Here is a 17,822-nt window from a genome sequence, read left to right as displayed (position 1 = left end):
GCTCCCCAGGTTTTTTGGGCAGCGGTCACTGATGAGCGCCCTACCTGGAAACTGAATTGGAAATCTGACAAACCAGTACAGGTAGTGCAGTGGCCGCTCAACAAGCAAAAATTAGCGGCGCTCAATGAGCTCGTTAAAGAGCAGCTACTGAAGGGCAACCTGGTGGAGACCATGTCCGAATGGAACTCCCCAGTGTTCGTTATCAAAAAGCCAAACAAAGATAAGTGGCGGCTCCTTCACGACCTCCGCCAAATTAACAACATCATTGAAGATATGGGGCCTCTCCAACCAGGGATGCCATCCCCAACGATGCTCCCCCAAAACTGGAATTTAGTCGTTATTGACATAAAAGATTGCTTTTTCCAAATTCCCTTACACCCGGACGATGCTCCGCGTTTCGCCTTCACGGTTCCTGCCATCAACTGTGAAGCCCCAAGCAAGCGCTATCATTGGCGAGTTCTTCCACAAGGCCTAAAGGTCAGCCCAATGATCTGCCAATGGTACGTCGCCTCCTTGCTGTCCCCAGTACGTGCAGCCACCAAAGACACCATTATTTACCATTATATGGATGACATCCTAGTGTGTGCTCCGACCAGCGACCTACTTACCCACGCGCTTGACCTGACAATCGATGCATTGGTTGTTGCAGGGTTTGAGCTCCAGCAAGATAAGATTCAACAGATGCCACCCTGGAAGTACCTGGGCCTGGAAATAACGAAGCGGACCATTGTTCCGCAAAAATTGGCTATTAAAACTAACATCAAAAACCTGGCAGATGTCCACCAGCTGTGTGGGTCCTTGAATTGGGTAAGGCCTTGGCTAGGCATTCCAACAGAAGACCTAGCCCCCCTTTTCAATTTATTGAAAGGGGGAGAAGAGCTTAGTTCTCCAAGGTCCCTTACCCCAGAGGCCCAGACAGAGCTGGAGAAGATCCAAAACTCCATCTCGGCCAGGCAGGCCCACAGATATCACCCGAGCCTGCCATTTAAATTCATCGTTCTAGGTAAGCTGCCACACCTCCATGGGATGATTTTCCAGTGGGACGATTCCATCAAGGGCAAGGACCGGGGCTCGGGGGATCCCCTCTTAATCATAGAGTGGGTGTTCCTCAGCCATCACAGGTCCAAAAGGATGACGCAGCCAGCCGAGCTGGTGGCAGAATTGATCAGAAAGGCTAGATCATGGATCAGAGAATTGGCAGGTTGTGACTTTGACTGCATCCACATTCCTTTAAAATTCGATTCAGGCCATCTAAAAAGAAAGATGATTGATAACCTTCTGGAAACAAATGAGACGCTTCAACTGGCTTTAGACAGCTACACCGGCCAAATTGCAGTAGATCGGCCGGCCCACAAATTATTCAATCAGGAATTCACGTTGTCTATAAAATCAGTTCAGAGTAGAACCCCTCTGAAGGCTTTGACAGTTTTTACAGACGCGTCTGGAGCATCCCACAAGTCAGTGATGACTTGGAAGGATCCTCAGACTCAGCGGTGGGAGGCAGATGTCACCGAGGTGGAAGGTTCACCTCAAGTTGCTGAGTTGGATGCAGTCGTCAGAGCCTTTGAGAGGTTCTCTGAACCATTCAATTTAGTCACTGATTCAGCCTATGTCGCGGGTGTAGTTTCCAGAGCCGAAAATGCAATTTTACAGGAGGTATCAAACATCCCTTTGTTTAACTTGCTCTCTAAGCTTGTGAACTTAGTCTCCCACCGAGAGCAACCCTTTTATGTGATGCATGTCAGGTCACATACCGATTTGCCTGGATTTATTGCGGAAGGCAATAGGCGTGCTGACGCCCTTGCCGCTCCTGTTCAAGCTGCCCCACTCCCTGATCTGTTCAGTCAGGCCAAGATCAGCCACCAGCGACTCCATCAGAACGCCCCTGGCCTTGTTCGACAATTCCATCTTACACGCGAACAGGCCAAGGCGATCGTGGCTACATGTCCTCAATGCCAGTCCCACCAGCTCCCAACAATACCCTCGGGAGCTAACCCCAGAGGTCTATCTAGTTGCGAGGGGTGGCAGATGGATGTTACCCACATCCCTGCCTTTGGCCGTCTGCAATTCGTACATGTGTCAGTGGATACCTTCTCCGGCGCAGTCTATGCCTCTGCCCACACAGGGGAAAAGGCAGCAGATTGTGAAAAACATCTAGTTCAAGCGTTCGCTGTCCTGGGCATCCCCAAGGTCCTGAAAACAGACAATGGCCTGGCGTATAAATCCAGGGAGCTGCGAAGCTTCCTGCAACAATGGGGAATAGAGCATAAGACTGGCATCCCCTATTCCCCGACAGGCCAAGCCGTGGTAGAAAGGACCCACCAGAGCCTAAAAAGAGTTCTGGGACAACAACGAGTGGCCGTGAAGGTGGAGTCCCCCCATATCCGTCTCGCGAAGGCGCTTTTTACCATTAACTTCCTAAACTGTTCTTTCGAAAATCTCAATCCGCCTATCGTGCGACATTTCGGGAGACATGAGCAGCTGCAGGCCAGGGTCAGGCCTCCTGTCCTGATTAAGGATCCGGAGACCTGGAAAACGGAAGGGCCTTTCGATCTCGTGACTTGGGGAAGGGGATACGCTTGCGTGTCCACCCCCTCAGGTCCGAGATGTATCCCCACTAAGTGGGTCAAGCCCTTCCGCCCTGGGAAGACTCTGAGAGCAGAAAACGTAGAACAGGTCACAGAGGCATGTTGGCGGCGGCGGCGGAAGCTCCCAGGGATGGAGCCACTCCTAGTTTAACCCTCTCCCTGCCCCGGGCAGGACCTGATTCAGAGTCATTCCTTATGTCTGTCTCTTGTTTGTTTTTAGTTTTCCCCCAATGGAACGTGTCTACATTTTAGCCCGCTTGACAGCCGTCCTCATCTGGACCCTGATGCCATCAGTGGGCCCATGGATCGTCCCTCAGCCCAAGGCCAACATTTGGCGCACCCTCGCGAGTGCCCTCGGCCAAGAACACATATGTTTAGATATGGGCTCAGCAGAGGACCCGATGTCGTCATGCCTTGTGGGGATCCCTCTCTCCCTTAATGAATTTCCCTCCCCTTTCAATACTTCCCTTACCTCCCTCTTATCCAAGACCCCTCCTCTAAAAATCAATGCACAAAATGCCTGGGGAGAAGGAGTCAAGGGGCTGGCCCCTTTGAGCTCTGAACCTCCAGAGCTTAATTTGCTCGGCTCTGCCAATGCTTCCCTCTGTATTTGGTTTCAGTTCGCCCCTAACCATTGGGACAGCAGGTACTCGTGGATCAAACCATCAAGGCCCGAGTACAAAGCTGCCCAGTGGTGTCAAATGACCATCGAGATGCCACTTGCTTCCACCCTGGGTAGCCAACCGCTGTCCCTGCCCCAAGGTATCTTTTTCATTTGCGGAGACCGAGCTTGGGCTGGCATCCCCGCTCGTCTAGCCGGAGGTATCTGCACTTTTGGGCGGCTGTCGCTGCTTACACCCAACATTACCCAAATTCACCATTGGAAAATGAAAAGAGCACAACCGAATTCGGCCCGCTCCAAAAGAGATCTCAAAGATCTCGACCCGGATTGTGACTCCTAAATTGAACATTGGTCGAAACCAAAAACTGTAGCCCTCACCCTGTTTTTGCCCTGAGTGTCTGTGGCTAAGTCTCTAGGTGAATTGGCCCACCTGGAGTGTTGGGTAGCTAAGCAAGCCAATTTAACATCAGCGACGCTATCAGACCTCCTCACAGACGAGGAAATTACAAGGAAGGCGACCCTCCAAAATCGCGCGGCAATTGACTTCCTGCTTTTACTGCATCACCACCGCTGCGAGGAGTTTGAGGGCCTCTGCTGCCTTAATTTGTCTTCTCGGGCCGAGGACGCGAGGGTGGCCATAGATAAAATGCAAGGCCTTGTCCACCAAATAAAACAACAGACATCAGACTGGCTGGGGAACCTCTTTCAAGGATGGGGCCTGTCAAGCTGGGCTGAGTCCATCCTGAAGAATATACTTTCCACCCTTTTAGGTTTACTTGAACGGTGTTTGCCCTTACAGTTCTTTTGTTTTTAAACGAAAAAGGGGGAGATGTTGTGGTGCGTTTTATGCTTGTTCAGTTTTCCCCCATTGTTCTCTCAGAAGGTCCTGCCCTGTTACCAGTTTGTGTCAATCCCCAAACCCCTCCCCAGTTGTCTTGGTTATCTTTCTTGTTCCCCACCCCTGGCAGCCTGCCTGTCACTCGACACCCCTGCCTCTTTTTCTAGAGAGTTCGGGCCAGGGTGTCGAGTGATTGGGTTAGGGGCCAGGGTCCCTCCCGCAACTGTGTTTGATGGGTTCTCCGATCATGCCAATCCTTAATGTATCCCTCTCTGATTTGCTATCTTTCACCCCTCCCACCCTCTGTAAAACCGAGGCTTTCCCTGCCTCGGGACTCTCAGCTTCTTCCACCGAAAAACTCCACGTTTCCCTACCAATAAAACCACCCTCCCCGAAGAAACTGAGAGTCGCCTCTTCATTTCATCCTGCGACTTCGGAGCTCTCTACTGCGGCCACACGTCCGCAAGGCTTGACATCGCCTTAGGCACAAGGCCCTGACCCCGGGTTGGGGAAGTGCCTTACTGGCTGGAGGTTGGCTGGACACTTATCTAGCCTGGGCGTTTCACTTTTCTTCGGCCACTGCTCCAATTCCCAGCCAGGTGCTTCCTGCAAATAGCACGGAGATGGCAGTGGCCAGGTGGGATGCCCCTGCCCTGACTCCCTGCCATCATTCTGCCTGTCCTCTCTGCAGCCCCTCCCTGAAAAGGGATTTCAGAGGGGATGTCTGGGGACAGCTCGAAGACCTGTACAAAAAGCAGCCAATCAGCAATTTCCTTGGCACACCCTGCGTGGCCTGGCAGAGAAGGATGCCCAGTGAGGCTGCACACCCCAAGCACTTGTGGACAGATCTACAAGAAAATGGGACAGAACAAACCCTTGAGGGCTGCCTCACTGCTCTGTTGACTCTTTGACAACAGGCAGGGGAGACTGTGAAGTTCTTGGTTTGTTGGAGCTCTGGAGTAGGGCTCGTGTTGGCCCCGACACAGGATATCCTCAGAGTAGAGCAGATGCTTTTCACAGCCAAGGAGCAGGTCTGCAATGGGAAGACAAGGATGGGACACAAGCAGAGGGACCTTGGGTTCTGGGGAAATGGAAGGAGGAATAACAGCATCAGACATGCCAAAGCCAAGGGTCTTCAGACAGCAAAAGAGAAGGTGGGGGAAGGAGAACACTTGGGAGTTACACGTAGCCAACAAAAGGATTGAAAGGAAGCCCTGGGCTGTGCCCTCTAGGACAGCACGAATGTCAGGGGATGGCCAGGACTGGGAAATACCTTGGGGCAGGAAAGGTGAGAGCCCCTTTTGGCCACCAGCCACTTTCCCACATCCTCTCTGCTCTCAAGACCATAACAGACCTCAGGAGAGCAGTGTTGGTGGAGAGAACACCAAAAAACACCTCGAAGCTTTGCTTGGAATCCAAAGCCCCTCTCACACCCGTGCAGCCCCAAAAGCAGCCCTTAGCCCCACTTGGCTGCTGCAGCCCTGCCCACTCCTGCTGCTGGGCCAGGACCTGGGATGGAGGGATGGAGCAGATGTGCTTGTGTCCAGGTGAGCCTTGCTGGAGCTCCACCTGGCGTCGCAGCCCAGAGCACTCTGCTGCTGGCACAGCCCTGGAGCATGCTCTGCACCAGTTAATGGCTTGAGCTAATCATTTGGCCTGGGCTCAAGGCTTCCTTGGCTGCTCTTGTTTTCTGTCTCGCCCAGATGCTTTCTGCCGTCACTGAAGCCTTTCTGCTCCAGAGTGGCCGAGCTATCCCAACTCTTTGCTCAGCTTTGCTTCCTTCCCTGCTGACTGGTTCTGTGTCTAGGTGGGCTTTTATACATCCCTTGCCCACCTCCTACCCCAGCACATACTTCATCAGCACTGCCTTATCTTTGCACAAAGCATCAGGCTTGCCCTGCCCAGGGATACAGCTCTGTGAATTCCTTTCTGCTGCTTCACTGCTACACCACCTTAGACCTTCTTCTTCACACCTCTTGTCCCAGATGGGGCCTATGGATTCAGCTCCTTTGTGAAGAAGGAATTTTGGTGCCTGCTGGGTGCTGCAGATTGCAGCTCGTTACTTCTCAGAGGGAATCTCCTTGGAGGTGTTTCCCTGGTGCCATCTCACTGTAGCAGTGCTGTGACCACCTGTTTCACACCTGCCTCAAGAGGCCCCCAGTAACCCTGCCACCTTGTCTGCCTGGAAAGCAGCATTCAGCAATAAATCTGGAAGGAGAGTGAAAACACCTGTGTGTGTGCAGGCACAGGCACAGGTGGGCTTGCATTTGTGCATCTGTGCCTGTGCTCACATGTGCCTTCCTGAGCAAGGGACAAGCTCCTGTGTGCTTCCAGACCCTGGTTTTTTGGTAAGTTTTAGGGCAAATCAGAACAGCAACACTGGTATATCTTTTTAACCTGTTTTAGTCTAATGCCCTCCTGGCCTTTAAAGGGAAAAATCCCTTCTGTGTGGTGTTTTCTTCCACAGCCACAGAGACACCAGGGCACATTTCACATGCTGGCTCGCTCCTGCCATATTCTCATGCTTAGCTGTTTGTGGTTTCAGACATATTTGTCTAGACCTCATTTCTTGGGAATTTTTGCAACCATTTCACAATCCCCTGACACCACAACTAGCACAAGGAGTTCATCCAAGGCAAGGCCACTGGATGCAGTGTGTCCCCATCAAACCTAGGGCTGCCTCCACCCCTCTCTTGGCACCCCACCTGACTCCTTGTGTGCAGGTATCAGTTCCCAGGCTCCCAGCAAAGCCCAGTCCAGAGCATAGCCTCATTAATAACCTGTTTTATTGCTATTATCCCAAAGCAGCTAGGAGCACAGAGCCCCTGCTTTGAACAAGCAGTGCACCCCCAGGATGGGTCGGAGTTAGAGGGACAGGCTCGGCTGTGAGAAAAGATGCTGTGTCCAAAGCAAGACACTGTGTCCCAGTGTCGTCAGTGGGAGGGTACAGTGTTATGCCCATGTTCTCTGGGACCTCAGAACCCCTCACTGGGGACAGATGAGCTACCAGGATGTCTCCACCGGCTGGGGATCACCGCTGCAAGAGAGGGGGCTTGCACTGTTCCCCTGTGCCAGCAGCTCCCAGCCCAAGCACCCAAGGATGCATCACATGGGAGCACTGCAAAAGCCTGGACCTGGGGGATGATGGTGAGTGGGGCAGGAGAACACCCCGCCATGCAGCCCTTCCCACCCCACCAAAGCCCATCACAACAGCCAGAACAAATGAATTTGGTTACAAAGAATACATTTTATTGCCACACATCCTGTCCAAAAGCCGGTCTGGCAGACAGCCAGGTGCTCAGCGTGGAGGAGGAGACAGCTCAGTGCCTGTCGCATGCTCGGGGCCAGGATCTTGGACTTCACAGTTACTTTGCACAGCCTTAAAATGATAAACCTAAATGCCCTATTAATAAAGCAATCAAACCAGATACATACTTGGTAAAAACACTCAGCTATAAGCTTTACTCCAACAAACACACTGCCCATGCTGATACTGTTAAGCTTTGCAAATCCTATTATTGCATTTATATGATTTAATAGACCTTTACTGACCAAAGTCCATGTTCAAAATCTCTACAAGCAGATAGCAATGTGGCTCTAGCACAGCTGTTTAATTTGCTCCTTCTCAGCCAGGGAGAGCGGGTTGCAAGCACAACGAGATGCCATTTTTCCCCCAGCCCCTGTCCCAGGGGCCTGTCCCACCTCTACTTGCAGTCTCACCTAAAGGTATCCTCTACTCACTGACTTTTCTCACTAAATGTTTGGGATAGAGCTGCTCTCAAATGGCTGCAGGATATCTACAGTAAATTCTACAAAATCTGCTATTCCCCCACCTTCACAGCCTCACATGTGTTTTTCACCATGTGGGCTTTTCAGATTTGGTAAATATGTGTGAGAGGGTTGCTGGGTTTTTTTTTTTTTCCCAGAAAACTAAGAATTTGTCTTAATAGTGTCTGAAACCCTGACACAAGCAAAGCCAGGAGAAAGAAGAGGGTGAAATTCCACTAAACTGAACAATTTGTTCTAATTTCATTGCAATTTTGTAGCCAGGGGAGCTAAAAGGGTATAATTCCACTAAATTGAACAATTAGTTCTGATTTCATGGAAACGTTGTACCTAAAAAAGAAAATGAAAAAACCAAAGGGACAAATTGTGGCTATCTTTATACAAACTACAATGCAACAGTGCGCCATAAAACCTGAAAGATTAGAACAGTCCAGACACACTGTTACCCCACAACTCTCCATCTCAGCTGCTGTTAATTGCTCTGCAGAAAGCGCCCAGCAAGCAGCTCAAGTAGGACCTTAGGACTTGGGACCTGCCTGCTTCCCCATGCCTTGCAAGCCAAGAAGGAGCAAAGAGATGAGAGGAAAATAAAATGCAGCCACAGTTTATTTGGTAGAAAAATAAGAGAAATCTTCCAAAAAATCCAGCCTGCAGCATAAAGGCTACTTTGTGAAGCATAAGGAGAGAGAAGCAAAGCCTTTCAGGAAGACTGAATGAAAGCACAGTTTTCAAACATAAATACAAATGTATAATATCCCCTAAAAAAAAAGTCATAGGAAAAGCGTCTATCCAGCTAGGCTACATAACTACCATTGAGTGGGAAGCATGTCCACTTTCCTCTAGAGACGTGGCTCAGCTCCCTTGCCCAGGTCCCCACTTATTTGGCTATGGGACAAGTGAGGACCTGGGTGCCTGCTTTGCTGAGATCGCCCAGGCACTGCAGGTGCTGGGGGATCTCTGCGTGAGGCATAGCAGCAACAAAGAGGTCCTGGGGCAGAGGGAATCCTCCTCAGCTGCCCCATCCCCGCCCCGGGCTGGCGGGTGGTTGGGTGTGTGGTTTCTGTGTGTCCATTGCCATTGCCGTGGGTCAGTCACCAGTGGGAAGGCATCCGTCCTGACAAAGGCAAGGAGGAGGGGGTGAGATGGAGAGGGTCTCAGCCAGATCATCCACCCCAGCTGGGGGCCATTCCCTACTGTGACCTGCCCTGCCCATCCCTGAGCATTGCCTTACCCCAGCGGCTCCAGAAACAAATTTAATTTCAAGGCAAGCACAAACCAGGAGAGAGTTGTTCCCTAAGTGCCTCTGTGCTCCAGCCACGGCTCTGACAGCTCTCCCAGGCTTTGCACCTGGAGCTGAACGCACACCCTCCCACCGAGAAGGATCTAGAATGGGGTGCAGCACCCTCACTCTACTCACCCCCCTCACCTACCTCTTCAGGCCTGACTTAGACCTGCTGCTGCCTCTGCTTCTTGGGTTTGTCCCTGCGACGCTGGGTCTGCCCTTTCTTCCTGTTCTTGCCATTTTTGGCCCTCCTGTCCAGCTTCTGAATCAACTTCAGGACCGCGTCTTCAGTGGGAGAGGCACAGATTTTCCTGTTCTTCTTGGTGATGAGCCTGGGGGAGCAGCAGAAAGATTTTCAGCGGGGAGTAGAGGGAGGACAGGGAAGGGTTTGTCTGAAGACAAACTGTTCCAAGTGGTCCTGGCCACCACAGAGTACTCACACAACAGAACGGAGGTAACACCCCGACTCGGGTCCCTGGTGGCGGTAGGATGTCACCACACCACCGAGGATTTCCTTCTTCAAAGGTCTGTGCTTCAGGCAGCAGTCCAAGGCTGAGGTTCCAAAGCCTGTGAGCAAGGAGGGCATGTGGGATTAGGGATCATGAGTGAGTCAGGACACCTTCAGCACAGAATGCCAGCTGACAGCACAGGGTTTGTTTGGTGTCATGGGTCAGGGCGATTCTGGGCACCATGTGGGGTTGGAAGCTCTGAACCCCAGTGCCCAGCTACAGGTTAGACCTGGCCCCAGGAATACGAGACACCACATCTGAGAGTGGTGGCGGGGAAACTGAGGCAGAGAGAAGCTCCTTGAAAAGGTACTGAACATCATTCTGTTCTTTTCAGCTTGGGGTGTTGCTGCCCAGCAGCCACATGCACACAGACACACTCCAAGCCAAGCAAGCCCTGCCAGCCAATGCCACAGGCACACACAGAGCCCTACACACACCCGCACACCCCAGGGCCCTACAAACACCACCCCACACCCTGCACACACCTCACTGCGGACCCACACACCCTGCCCCATCCCAGCAGGAGCAGGCAGGAAGGCTCCTTGCCCCTCACCTTGAGCCTGGGCGATGAGGAGAGAGGCAGCCAGCAGCAGCAGCAGCAGTAGGAAGGGGCGGAGAGCCATGGTGCTGCCACGGGTACTGAGCAGGACAAGTCTTGGGAGCAGGACACGCACTGCTGCCTCGTGCTGAGGCTGCTCCTATTTATCTGTGCATTCCTTGCTTTCGTTTTCGGACAGCTTGGCAGGCAGCCCACCAGCCGGCCAAGGGCTGGGTGATGCACGAGTAGAGGGTGGGGATTCCTGTAAGCTGCAAGCCCCCCTTTACAGACACGTCCTGTCTTGTTCCCAGCTGCCCATCACAGGGGGGTGCCAGGTAGGGGACATGCTGGAGATGCAGATCCCATCACAGCTAGATGGGTTTGTGGGCTCCAGTTTCCTACACAGTCTCACAACCTGCCACTACCTGCTCTCAGAGGGTCTGGTGTTTATTCCCATGAAATGGATCCTGGAAGGTGGCCAAGCCTTCAGAGAAACCAAGGAGTCAACCTGGTTTGCTCCCCCATTTGGTGATTTGCTTCCAAGCCAACCACCAACACAAATAGTAGGTGAGAAGTGGCTCAGGGTGAGCCCACACCCCTTCCCCATGAGCACCCATCTGTGTCTGGCTGCCTTGGGGATGAACCCAGCTGAACAAAGCTGAATAGAGCTGTAGGGCTGGGATGTGTGAGCGCCAGACTGGGGAAAACAGCACAGCCCATCATATTTTGCTGCTGATATCAAATTGTGGGGAGCTGGGGTGAGTGGGGACCTTGACTAGCTGCAGGAATGTGCTGACAAGGACATGAAAATCCACAGCAGCATGACACGGCCCTGTGCAGCTGGACATAGCTGGACAGATGGGGACCACATAGAAGTGAACCCAGAGAGCTGAACAGGACCCCACAGGAAATTCCTGTGGCGATAAAAGCCATCCAAAGAGATGGCGCTTGTTACTGAACCAAGCCCTGAGCAGCTAGTGTGACACCAGTCCTGCTGTGGGGAAAGGATAGTCAGACATTTTTCAGGTAATCACTAGAGCATGATCTGGAAGAGACCAAGGTGGTTTCACAGCTGCTTTGGGTCACCTGTTCCAGTGGTTGATACATTCCCAAGTTGAAAACATTTTGCTCACTGTTTAAATGGAATTTCCTGTGATGGGTCTGGTGTCGCTGCCGCTCACCCTGCTCCAGAGCCCCAGCACCACTCCAGCCCCCCTGGATAGCCCCCAGCAGCAAGAAGTCCCCCTTGCCATCCTTCACCACTCACTGCTAACAGCCCCTCTTCACTCACCCTGGCCTCCAGCTCCTTGGACAGGTTCTGTCCCAGTGCTCATGCCAGCTGTGTCCTGGGAGCCCCAGTGGAATGGGCAGCTCTCATGGAGTCTAACCAAGGATAGTGGGGATCAAACACCTTCGAGGGCCCTGCTGCCTGGGAGCTGGGTTGTAACACCAGTTTCTGTTAGTGACCCTGACAAACAGTCATCAAGGACCTCGAGCAGCCCGGGAGAAGCCCAAAGTCCCAGCTGCTGCAGAAAGCAGAGCTGTGTAAGGTGCCCACTCTCTTGTTTCCCTCATCAGGGAGAAGGCAGTGCTGGAGTCATGGATCACCAACAACTGCCAGCCAGGAGAGCAGCATTCCTCCAGGACAGTGGGGCAGCGTGCCAGGGCTGCACTCCTGGGGCTTCCTCCATCCCTCATGCAGGGAGATCCTATTCAGGGGGTACCCAGATGGGGGGAGGCAAATCCCCACACGCTTGTGCAGCACAGAGGCTGCTGTGGAGTCGGGCAGCAGAGCCTGAGGCAAGCAGCAGGTTGGGCAGTAGCAGGTTGTCTGCAGGTGCATCTCCCCAGGGTATTTGGCAGCATGGGGAAGGAGTTTCCAGAGGCATCCTGTGTGCTATCACCCATCCCCTTAATCCCAAAGCATTGGTGGCATCAGGACAGGGCAGAAAATGAGAGCCATGCTGGCACTTAGTGCCTTTCCAGCCCTTTATTGTGCAACCTCCCCAGACAGCAGTGCCTGGGTGCTCATAAAGGAGCCCAGGGGAGCTCTGCAGTCCCAGCACACAGCCCATATTCCTCCCTTGACCAGTCGATGTCCCACTAAGGCAGCAAGCTCCTGGAAAGTCCCTGGCACTCTGAGTGTTTTGAAGACACCACAGCAGCAACCTCTGGCCAGAGGCCAGCCCCAAACACGGTCTGAGCTGCTGAGTAGGGTCAGGGCACGTGTTTTCCTTCCCAGAGGCATCAGTCTTTGGCAATTCCCTGTTGCTGTGACTTGCACCTCTAACAAAGCATCTGCATGGGCAGACTCTCACTCTTTCCAGGGAAGGTGGCTGGAGAGGTCCCAGGAGGGAAACGGGTACTTGGCAATTGCAGACACACCTGCATGCTGGAGCAGCAGGGCCCCTTGGAAAGTAGTCTGGGGGTCCATGCCTTGTCTCCCCTTCTGCCTCCCTTCCCTCAGACCATCCCCCTTCACTCCTTGCTCTTGATGTGCCTTACTCTGTCACTTGTTTCCCCAGCCCAAGGAGAAAGAAGGGAGCTTCTGGCAATGAGACATGAGTGAGCATCCCTGTTTGCAGGGATGACCAAACTTTTGGGATACAGAGGAACTGACAGTGTTTTTTAGGGGTGTCAAACACCAGCAACCTCCAGCAGCTGGGCAGGCACAATTTCCTGCACATAATCCATTCCTCATTTACCTGGGCTCCTGCAGTGACCACCTTTTTCCATAGCTCATAGGTGCAGGATGGAGGCAGACACAGGGAGGGATGCACAGCCAGGCAGGATGCCCTCTGAGATATCTCAGCTACAGAGAATCCCTCTCTGACCAGAGGATCTGTGTCTGACACTGTGCAGAGCCATTGCAGCAAGGCTTTGTATGATGATGCCTCCAGCTACCCGCATGCTCAGGCAGCCCAGCTCCAGCCCTTTGCATCCCTGTGGTGGAGGAACCTCCAGAGTGCATGAAGAGGGGAGGGTGTCCTAGGCAGAGACTGTGGTGTCCCCACACAGAGTGCACAGAAACAGTGGGACCATAGCAAAGGTCACTTCACTGCCTTGCTCGTGACGCCCTCCTAGGCAGTAAAACCACCACAGGTCTCTCAAGCCTCCATCCCAAACGTTTGCACCTGCACCAGAACACCAGAGTTCCAGGACCTGGGGTTCATGTGTGGATTACTCCCTTGGTTTCTAGCCAGTTTCCTAGCACCTCAACCCATAGTGCCAGGAGATCTGTTCTCCTGAGCCCTCCACTCATCCATGCCTGGGCTGACCACCAGCACTGCAGAAGCCTCCAGCTCTCTCCCACTTAACCAGACTGCAGGGTCTGCTTCCCAGGCAGCTCCAGGCTGGGAGCAAATGTTCCTCAAACTGAAGGCATCAAAAGGGGTGAACCAGTGGGACTGGGAATTTCCAAATCCTTGTGGATGCTGCCTCCAAGTTACAGTCACTGCTAACAGGAACAGGGTCGCACGGCTCAGTTCAACCCGCTGACCAGCACATTCCTGCCTGCAGAGGCCCCGATTCCACAGAGGTACTTTGCAAAGCCCAGCGTGGAAAGCCCCCGTGTCTGGGAAGGGGAGCCGGCTGCCAGGCAATACGTATAGAAATGTCAAAGAGCGGCACATTCCCTGGGATGCGGGAAATAATTGCTGGAAGTCGGCGGCACACGAGACAGGCAGGCTGCCTGCTGGCTGCTGCGCTGTCCCCGGCCTTCAGCAAGGCCAGTGGGAAGAGCAGGGTGAGCACAACATGCTGAGAAGGGCAAGGAAACAGCTCCCCGGGAGTGCAGGGATGCTGGAGCCAGCTGGGCCGGGAGAGAGTCTTCAGCCTTGAAAAGTTTGCCCCACACACACTCTTTGTTTCCCCAGATAGAAACTTGATTCCCCAGCCTGGTGCGTGTTAACCTTTGGTTGCAAGCATCCCTGCAGAGTGATTCAGGTTTAAGGCAGGATGCTGAAAATGTTCAGGGGCTAAGTGAACAGGATGAGAGGGACCTGAGCAGATCCTGCACCCTGGAGCAGTGCTCTCTTCCCTCTGCAGGGTGTGCAGTGCTGCACACAGTGCTTGCTCAGACCCAAAATCAAAGGGATGGGCAAGTTTTGTGCCCCCATGGAAAATGCATGGTCAGCATTGCTCAGTTCTCAGCTCCCCTGATCGAGGCACATGGGATCCTTTGGACTGTGGCTGTTGTGAGCGTGCACTATGCACAGAATATACAGGGGAGATGGCTCAGAGCCTGTCCCTCTGTGGCATGGCAGTGACCCCCATGGGGTGGCCAAGAATTGTGTGGGAAAGGGGACAAGGCAGAGGGTGGGAAACACCTCATGGAAGAGAGGTTTAACTGCTTGCACAGTCCTCCAAACACAGTGTCCCGCTCAGCTAGTCCTCATCCCTTCCACCAACCACAGGTACAACCCCATCTCTTCCCTCAATACAGGAAGCACATCAATACTCCACCCAGAAATCCCATGTGTCCTCACATGGAAGTGTAAAACTCAGTGGAAACTACTGGCACCAACCCAGCCTTCAGTGAAAGTGGAGATGTAACGAGTGGAGATGAATCCTCTCAGGGCAGGGGGAGCAGCAGCTCCCAAAGCAGGGCACGGCATGTGCCAGCCGGGATGGAGCTCTGGGCAGTGGGAGATGGCCGGCTTGGACAGCTCTGTCTGGGATGGATGCGTGTGAAGGCATCGTTCTGACCTGTGTGTTGGGGAAGATGAAACAGGAAAGCCTTATAAATATGATTGTCTGGCAAAAGATTTTGAAAATATAGAAACTATAAGCAAGATTGAAATGAGAGCAAGTTTGAGATACCTCAGTTACTGAACAACTGGAAAACAATGGTGTGGCCAGCTGAAGGTAATCCCCTTTTGATGAAACAATACCCTCTGCTTGCAGACAGGTCCAAGGGTCAGAGCAGACCCTGCCAGCTTGGCAGAAGGGGTCCAAAGAGGAGATTTTAGGGTTTAAAATGTAACACAGTATGGTAATGTAATGATTCTTATAGGCTGTATGTAAATGCTATAGGATTTGTATCTTGTACTAGATTGGTTAGTGAGAATTAGAATATTCAACACAGAAGAAGATTTATTGTATTGTAGCGGGAACCTCATTCTCTTACCCTTTTACTCTCTTACATTTTTTACTCCCTTATGCTTTTACCCTCTTACTCTCTTACCCTCTCATCCTCTCTACCTCTCTCTTCTCTCAGTCCTGCTCTGAGCTGTGGCTGGCAGCTCCCAGCAGGGCCCTGCACCCAGGCCCTCTGCAACAAACCACAAGCTCCACGACCTGGCTTCAGGGATCTCTCGTCTCCATCCGTCCCGACCGTCCTACCCCCCAACGCTCCTACACTGTGAATTCACAGAGACTTGAGAAGCTGCTGGGGAAAAAGCTGTCTGAGTGGTTTTTTGGAGAGGAAACTGCTCCTTCTCTCCTGGGGTGTGGGACTGTGACACCAGGCAGAGCCCCGCTGCAGATGCCCGGCAGCCCACTCTGCCCCACGCTTCTGGCACGAGCTCACCTCCCTGTGAGCTTGAACCAGAGGAAATAGCAGCTGGCACAGTCAGTGAATTCAGCAGTGGCAGGGGGCTGTGTGTGGAGACAGAAGAATTAAAGAAAGCCAAAGGGAAATGAAGATGAAGGAAAACATCGAGAAGGCTCTGGAGATTTTGCAGAAGACATTACAAGTCATAAACTAGGAACTAGATATGCTTCAGCCAAAACTGGAAAACTCCAGAGAAGGGCTCTGCTCCTTGTGGCAGCTCAGCCAGACACCCCAGCCAAGGAAGCAGCTGCCAAATGCCCAGGCAGCAGTAGAAAAGGCAAACAGCAGAGAAAGCAAAGAGAAAGGAGATGAAGCCCCACAGCAGGAGGAGGTGCCAGGCACCAAGACCAGTCAGAGTCCCACCATGGTGCTTGCCCATTTCATGGGCTATGAGCATCAGGACTTGGCACCAAGGAGCACCAGGGCCAGGAGGGCACCTGAGTAGTTGCTGGCCAAGTTGTTCCCAGCAGCCTACACAGAAAGGAAACAGCTGCTGAAAGAGAGGGAAGTGGGTAGGGGGGCTCTGGGAGCTCAGCTATGCAGGGGCCAATTCTCTTCCTGCATGGATATAGTTAAAAGATAAGAAGTTACATACCCCAAGCTTAATCAAACTGGCCATGAACAGTGATTCAGAGCAGTAGGGCAGAACAACAGAGCCTTCAGAACTTGGCAACAGCTGGCTCCACCACGAGGCTAGCGCTATAAGACCTGAGGGTCATTTTGGCACCAGGCAAACACAATTTACGCAGAGGGGACACCCTGCACCATCCAGAGGACCTGCACAATGCAGAGCAACCTCCTCCCAAGCACACAGAGAGCAGAGACTGACCCAGGCACACCAAGGACATGGGGAGTCAATACTGGGTGTGTGACCTGGCATCACCAAATGGGTGTGTCCAGGAGGACGCAGAGAACACATGCCTAAACATGGGAAAAACATTGTTTGGAGCTGGGACACTGCTCGAGAGGCTGCAGCCAGCCAGGATCTGTGGTTCAGCAGGTGGTTGCAGGCAGTGTGTGAGGGGCTGGGAACAGTGAGAGGGGCTGGAAATTCCCCTTGGGAATGGGGATCAGGTAAGCACCTGTTTACAGCAAGGGAAGAAGTGCAGGCCCAGAAGCTGTGACACCTCCTGGCAGCAGCTGCCTGCCAAGGCCACACAGATCTGCAATGGCACCTCTGGAAAAGTCAGCCAGACAGTTGGAGAGATTCTCTTTGATGGTATCTGGCTCAGGCATCAGGTCAAAGGGCAGACATACCACCATGCCCACCGATGGCTGCACCCCAGTGCCTTGGCAGCAGAGCAGACCGTGCTTGCTGCAGAGATCTGGAGGGGTTCATGGCTGCCAAACTGAGAATAAGTGCAGTTCTGTGGCCTCCAGAGCTGGCTGACTGTGGTCACAGGCACAAAGGGGAAATTTCCCACCAAGAATACCATGAGGGCTGCAGCCCCAATTTCCAGCTGTGCAGGACTCTGCTTGAAGACTGAAAATCCCTGTGATAGTTAGCAGCATTGTAAACCCCACATGGTGCCCCAAGGCAAGGTTATAAAGGCAATAAAGAGTTTGTGAGGCCAGTTGGTATGGTTGGCATTTATCAGTGGACAGGGAGAGCAGCCTAAGGACAAGTTGCCCAGAAAAACTGTAGATACCCCATCCCTGCCAGTGTTCTAGGCCAGGTTGGATGGGGCTCTGAGCAACCTGGTCTAGTGGAAGATGCTCCTGCCCACGTCAAAGGGGTTTGAATGAGATAAGCCTAAGGGTCTTTTCCAACCCAAATTATTCTGTGATCGTATAATTCTATGCTGCTCTCTCCATTGCCTGCAGCTACCTCCCATGGAACAGCAGATTCCTTACACAAATACCACAGCCCCTGAAGCCCCTCAGGACACAGCTTTGGCAGATGTGGCCTATCCCATTCCCTTTGGGTTTCTCTCTCCACTCAGTAGGAAGATGAGGCCAGATCAAGATCTCCCCATGGGATTTCAGACATAAAAACTGTTCTGCCTGTTCCCATCTCTCCCTGCTCTTAGGTTCAAGGCTGAACATGTCCCACCAACAACTGGGAGCAAGGGGGAATGACTTCAAATGAAAGGAGAGTAGGTTTA

General features: G+C 52.7%; 1 protein-coding gene across 3 annotated transcripts in view; it reads right to left on the bottom strand.

The window, feature by feature from the left end:
• Positions 1-7,275: 7,275 nt before the first annotated feature.
• Positions 7,276-17,822, bottom strand: part of LOC129133125 (C-C motif chemokine 21-like) — a 36,602-nt gene continuing 26,055 nt past the window's right edge. For 2 of the 3 annotated variants that reach the window (XM_077171850.1, XM_077171851.1), the window contains 3 exons: positions 9,557-9,683; positions 9,265-9,448; positions 7,276-8,948 (listed from right to left, as the gene is read on the bottom strand). In XM_077171850.1, the coding sequence (XP_077027965.1) occupies positions 9,280-9,448; positions 9,557-9,683 (296 nt within the window). In that variant the 3' untranslated portion in view covers positions 7,276-8,948; positions 9,265-9,279. Of the gene's footprint in view, positions 8,949-9,264; positions 9,449-9,556; positions 9,684-10,178; positions 11,927-17,822 lie in introns of those variants that run through there. The other variant, XM_054652742.2, reaches the window with a different exon arrangement.

The sequence above is a fragment of the Agelaius phoeniceus genome, chromosome Z (genome assembly GCF_051311805.1).
Source record: "Agelaius phoeniceus isolate bAgePho1 chromosome Z, bAgePho1.hap1, whole genome shotgun sequence".
In the NCBI taxonomy this organism is placed as follows: domain Eukaryota; kingdom Metazoa; phylum Chordata; class Aves; order Passeriformes; family Icteridae; genus Agelaius; species Agelaius phoeniceus.
Note: the sequence above shows the minus strand (reverse complement) of the source record. Positions and strands in the feature narration are given on the sequence as shown.